This window comes from Conger conger, chromosome 11 (assembly GCF_963514075.1).
Source record: "Conger conger chromosome 11, fConCon1.1, whole genome shotgun sequence".
NCBI lineage: Eukaryota > Metazoa > Chordata > Actinopteri > Anguilliformes > Congridae > Conger > Conger conger.
In genome coordinates, this window is record NC_083770.1 from 32512393 (window position 1) to 32519279 (window position 6887).

The 6887-nt window shown below is 41.1% G+C and overlaps 1 protein-coding gene across 1 annotated transcript in view; it reads right to left on the reverse strand.

Annotated features, from left to right (window-relative positions):
- The window catches only part of si:ch211-158d24.2 (multiple epidermal growth factor-like domains protein 9), a 101792-nt gene that overhangs the window by 25774 nt on the left and 69131 nt on the right, over window positions 1-6887 (reverse strand). The window contains exon 4 of the mRNA XM_061259792.1: window positions 3912-4061. Coding sequence (XP_061115776.1) covers window positions 3912-4061 — 150 coding nt within the window. The remainder of the gene's footprint in view (window positions 1-3911; window positions 4062-6887) is intronic.

Genomic DNA, 6887 nt, shown 5'->3' on the forward strand with positions numbered 1-6887 from the left:
CAGGCTCACAGCAGGAGAGCAGTGCTGTCAATGTAATTGTGGTACAGTAGCCATGTAGCTGTAAGGTGGGTATTGGGCAGAGTAGACTGGCATTGTGTGCCCGCAAAGACCTTATCAGCCGTTACCAGCTCACCGACGGCTAAGCCTATGCCTTTCTGTTTACACATTACAGTGGTCTTCTGGGGATTTATCTGACTCCCTCACCCACTACCCCCTCCTGATATCAGCACAGCCATAAGGCATCTCACAGTTTCTATTATGCAGGGCTACGCAGTAGTGTTTTTGCACTTGTCACTGTTGCTAGGGCAACCTCTGTCTCTCACCCCCCCCCCAACCCCCCCAGTCTCTCTTAAGGCATCACACCCCCCCCGCCCAAGCTCCAGTCAAATGTATGGCCTTTTGTGCTTGGTCTCTGCATGCAGAATTCATTAATATCCATTCCGCGTGTTCGACTAATGGCTTCTTAATGAGGAACCAGCATCGGAAGAGAAAACTGGTCCCTCCACCTGCTAAATGTATACAAGTGCACATACATGGGGGCAGACTGAATAATCTGCATATGTACATCTGTTACATTTTAATGGACAGAGAGAGAGAATGAGAATGATAATTCAATTCAATGAGAAAAATGTAATAATCAAAAACATGTAGCCCACTGCATCTCTTTGAATACTGTACCAGCAACTGGAAACTATGCCAACTAGGAAGTGGGAGCTGGCAATATTGACCAGCTGTAATTATGACAGACAGAGAACTAGAGCAGATAATTCACCCTGTGAATCTGGGATGTGGATTACATAAGTGATCTGAATGCGCATGACTCGGAGAAAAGCAGCACACAGGAATCCAGGAGGACTGGATTAATATACTCCCCTGATTGCTAGGCTAAATCTGCATCAGCGACACTTTTAGAACACAAACAGGGCACGGGCATTCATCTGCTCAGCAATCAAAGCTGCGCACTGCTGCTTGTACACTGATGCGGTTCCAGCCATATGGAGAGAGGAGGACAAGGAAACAGTAAGATGTCAACATTCGTACTCTTCATGAAAAACCAACTGTCATTTTGAAACATTTTCTAATTAATTTCCACAAAAGCTCCTTGTTTACAAATTTAAAAATGATACAGCTCTCTGGAAACACAACTAAGATAATCTTTTGAAACAAATAAAATGTATAATCCATAACAGCAAGAGCATCCCCATGAACACACTTGAATATTAAATGAATATTAAAAGGGAATATAATAACCAAAACACAAAATCTTTCATTTTCATCTTCGGGAAAAACACTCAGCAGTTTTAAATCAGACTTCAGACAAGTCACTTAATCCTACAACTCCTCTTCAGAGTTAGATAGCTTTGTCCGCATCTCACTGATAGAGTGATACTGATTAATAATACAGGGATGCACAACTCTTTTAGTATAAACTATGCAAGTTCTAAGTATAAACTATGCTGGTTCACTCCTGTACTTGAGCACAGTCAAATCTGGACAGAATTGCAGTTTGCGACAGTAGCTGGTACTTATACAAATGCCAGATCAAGATATGATTAGAAATTTAATTACATAATTAAGCGCAGAAGTTGGCAGAAGCACAAGTTCCTGAAACAGTTCAGCCCTTGTTGTGCAGCCTGGGTGTAATCAATATTTATAATCAACACTCACCTTCTCTGTTCTACAGAGGACTTATGTAATCAGTGTTACGCACTCCATCCTTCATTTGGATGATTTGTAATTATCGTTGCATAATAATTCACAGAGCAACTAACTCATTTATATACAAACAAGGGCAAACCAACAAGTGACAGGCAGGTGTAGCCAGCATCAGTCAAAAATGAGATGCTCAAAAGCCAGGAGCAAAGACCTCGGCAGTAGGTGAAACTGGAATGGTTGAAAATGTGAAGTCACATCATGGGTCTCATGAGTCCCCACAATGCGAAATGGTCTTGGTGTGACACTGCCTGCCTGGTGAACCATAGCAGGATGCCCCACACCCACATTGTCTCTCACCCACGCATGCAGTTCCATGGCAGTGCTGGACGAGTGTGATCTACAGACTTGCAGCTTCTCCAGGCAAACACAGCCCTTGGGCCTTCTCTCCACTACACTCCATTCAACTCCACTCAACTCAACTCAGGTCACAGCTCCATGGCTGTTGCTGGGTAGCTGCAGCCAACTGGAAGCCACCAGAAGACCCAGGACAGTTTCTGATTGGTTGCATCTGTGGAGGGTTGGGCCTGCCTGTTGTGAGTCATTGTTAGGGAAAGACACTGAGGAGGGAACTAAGATGACATGAGTATTTTTGTTCCTCCTGAGCAAACCCTCACACTTAGACCTATTTTTAGTTCCAAAACAGTACATTTCACTGAAGGTCAATGATAGAAAAAGACCCAAACCATTCCCAAAACATGTCCAAGCGTCCAAGTAAGAATGTTACATAACAATCAAGGACAAATCTGTTTTGAACTGGGCTAGGAGTGGATGTGTGGGTGGGTTGGTTCAGATGATTTAGATTTGTGTTACCACAAACACTTACATAGATTACATTCGCATATCATCCATTTAGTGGTATTTGCTAAAGCAATTCAGGTTAATCACCTTGCTCAAGGGTAGAACAACAGTATTACATCAGGGATTTGATGTGTTACAAGACACGTTTCCTAAAAGCCACACTAGTGCGCATGTATTGTGCCGATTCCAGAAGAAGTCACACTACCATACTTGGCCATAATCTGAAGGACCCTCCATACACCATATAAACAACATCAATCTATTCAATTTACGGAAGAACAAAAAACATTTCCAAACATTCAACAGCATGACGTAAGTCTACTGCTGATGAATTATGTTTAGATGTACTGACGAAGTGCACCACTGAGCCCAGTGCGTCTCCCTGTTACTCAGTGATGCAGGTCACACGTCGACTTCCACAGTCAAATCTGCACCGCACACACCCATAATGCCTGCCAGTCATGGCAACACTGTCTCCTGGGAGCAGACTGCAGCTCTTCAGAGAGGAGGCACGGTGCAGCGACACAAATATCACCTCCACACACCTCTGTGCTAAACCACATTCAGTGTTAATCCCGTCAAAAGGCTGAGATTTCAGCATCTTCCCTCTCTCGTATATTTTCAGCACTGACAGCTATACTGCCACCATGTTACACAGTGTGCAATGCAATGGGAGTGATACCTGTAAATACACATATTTAGCAGACACTGACATATAGGAAAGTGCTTCTTTGTGTTTCCAAGAGGCTGATAATGGCACTGCATTATCTATACTGCTTCTCTCTCTTTCTTTCTTTCTCTCTTTCACACACACAGACACACAGACACACACACACACACACACAGCTACCTGCACCTGTATGCAGCCGCCCCTATAAACATGACTCAGCTGATGTCAGCAGATAGACCCAGAGACGGATCGTCTGACAGCTACCACCTCCCAATGTCTTCAACAGGGAGGAGATGGGCAATACGCATTGCTGACCACAAGTAAAAGAAAGCCCTAGCAATGCAAAAGATAGACAGATATTTAAAGAGGGAGTGACTTTGTGAGTAAAAGAGAACTAAAGAAAGAAAAAATAAAATAAAAACAGCATCTCACTCTCCCCTGTCTAAATATAACCTTTCTCTGCCCTCTCCTTCAAAAACAACATCCTAGCAGCACTCTTGGGGGTGAGACAGGACCCCCCCCTTCACACCCCATACATGCCTGCTACATCACATTCAACCAGAACACCACAAAATAAGGAGATGCCCCCATTGCAGCAGGTGCTACATAAAACTGAAAAAGATAAACAAAACACGTCAGGGCTGAGTCCTCTCGGCTCTGTCCCTGACCGCTGGCGCGAGCTGAAACGCCGGGTTAATTAGGCGCTGGACAGTAACAGGGGACTCACCGATGTGGCAGGTGCCTGTGGAGGTAACCGTGGAGCAGGGGCAGGGGAGACAGCCGTCTGTCCGGGCAGTATCCGGCCTCCTGTAGAAATTGTACTTGCATTCTTCACAGCTGGGTCCTTTTGTGTTGCCTTGGCAGTTCAAGCAGATGCCTGAAAGAAAAGAGGGAGAAAAAAACACTGTTAGCTTACATTGAATAGGGAGGGATGAGCTCGGGAGGGAAGGAAAAAAGTGTTGGAACAGTACCTAATGTGGTTTTAAAGTGAAAATACTAGGACAAGGAAAGAGCATATGTATGTGCACGAGGGTGAGATAACTAGCTAGCAAGTTGTTGACAACAGAACTCTTAGTATAGAGCACCAAGAATGGCTTCTACTAGAAAGCAACTACCTGGTACAGGATTTTGAAATTTGCTAGTGAACTTTTAAGAGGTTATAATACCACAACAAAGTTAGAACTTAGATTCAGAGGAAGGTGACACATTTCCACCAAATAGTTTTCTGTACAAGAAAAGCAATAGTCAACCCTTTAAAATGCTTTACATTCTGGTGTATATGGCACATATGTATGCCAATTTTAAAGGGACAAAAAAAATAATCTGAACAGTTTAGCTCAAACACCAGCTGAAGCATTGAAACTTTGTGGGCACCAAATGTGACATTAAACACTACCATTTTTCTGTGCATTCCCCCCCCCCCCACCCCCCCACATTTAAGCAAAGTATCCCTTTTTTCTCACATTTAGCAAAATAATTTACACATTTCCTACATTTACAATCTTTGGTGTAAATGTTAAGTGTGCTACTGCAAAATTATATACATAAGCTAAATGTATAATTATTTAGTGTTTTTTATTATTTAGCTAAATATTCATGAAAATGTATAAAACATTTAGCTAAATTAATAAAACATGTAGCTAAATGTTTCATACAGTTAGCCAAATCAAAAGTGTCAAAAGTTCATTTGTAAAGCCTATTCATTTATAAATATATGAAACTTCACAAATATTTAGCTAAGTGATTGAAACATTTAGCAAAATGTTTTATACAAATATTTCTTTAGCTAAACATTTCATACATTTAGCCAAATATTGCACTAAATGTTCCATACATTTAGCTAAATGTTTCACACATTTAAAAAAAAATATATATGTTTAGCTTAATGTTTATACATTAGCTAAATAATAAAAAACACAAAATAATTAAATATTTTGCTTAAATGTGAGAAAAAGTACACAGAAAAATGATAGCGCTTAACATCGTATTTGGCACCCCATAATTTCTTGCCTTAAATTCCAAGGCAAAAGCTCAAATTAACACTAACTTTAATTCCGAAATAGAGACATGGAGACTTCTAACTTCTAGAGTTTTAAAATCCTTCCTTGTTTAGAGATTTTTCTTTTGGTAAATACAAATAACTATGACAGTATTGGGACAATGACATAATTGGCTCTGCACTCCAGCACACTGGATTTGAAATAAAGGCAGACTATCAGCTTTAATTTGAGTGTATTTACATCCATATCAGGTAATGCACATTGCAATTACAGCCCTTGTTATACATTACTTTAGGGGGGAGAAAAGTTATTGGAACAATTGGCTGCTCAGCTGTTTTGTGATATTAAATTGTGATGAAATTATGGTGGAATGTGTAATTCCCCACTGTAAAAAGGGATGGGCTCTGAATACTTTCGAAAACCACTGTATATTGTCCAGTTTTGCATGAATTGAAATAGTTTTTATAAAAAGTGGAGAAACTCTGCATGATGCAAACCATCAGGGAAAGTAGTATGCTGCGGAAGTAGTATTATGCTTATGTATGTACAGTATAACTGCCACTGCAGCTGGCTCACTTGTTGATGATGTGATTGCTGCCAGCAGCAGCAGGATGAATTCTGAAGTGTACAGAAACATCTGCTCAGACCCAACCAAATGCGTCTGGTGAGCGTCTGGGGCACAAAACTTTCCTTTAAACTAATATTTAATCTCAACCTATTTTCATTCATTTATCTTCTGTATTTTGAATTACCTACCCAAATCTACCCAGTCCTGTATCTCTTGTATTTTGCAAATATAGAGTTCGTATGAGCTCCTGAGAGTGTAACTCCATCTAAATGTTCAAGAATGTTCTTACTCTTATTTCTTGCAGGTGTAAACTTCACCTCAATATTAAGCTGGGCATTTGCATTAGTTCCTGGGAAGGTTAAATCCACATTAGTTAAATCGTCCATAGGAAAGCCTTTTTATTGGCTGCTAAAAATGCACATTTCAAATGAGATGGTGTATGCAAACAGCCAGAGCCCAGTTAACACATACACTGACTCATTCAACACATCACATGCTGTGGGAGGCACATTTGATGGGGTTACATAAGAGTACTGCATTCAGCAGTTCCATTGCTCAGCCCTTTATATCAAATGGCAGCTTTAACAAAGACTTTGATCACTGGCTCTTGCAGGACAGTTGGATCTTTTGTGCAATGCTACAGGCTACTATTACCTTTCTAGTTTTTTCCCCTCTTTTTCAGATTTTGGCAGCATTTCAAAAAGGAGAACATTCAAATATGGAAAAAGCAACGGCTGCTTGTTTTCAAAACCAGTAGTGAAGAGTTTGATGGGCTGATGAAAGCAGCAGTATAATGCACAATTCAAATGTTAATAAGCAGATGCAGGCTGCAAATACAGGCCAAGACACCTGGCAATTGGAGTTGAGAATATGCATTAGCAGAACATACGATCATGTGTATAGGGGCTCCAGCAGCAGCAGGACTGTCTCTTAGGGCCACAGGGGGCTCATGAAAGGCAAGAACCTGGGTCAAAGGGCAACATTATGCACAAGCGCACACTTTTACACACACGCACACACACACACACACACACACACACAGGCACAAACAGGAATATACACACATGCATACACACTCATACACATCACACATACACACGTATATGCATACACATGCACACACACACACACACAC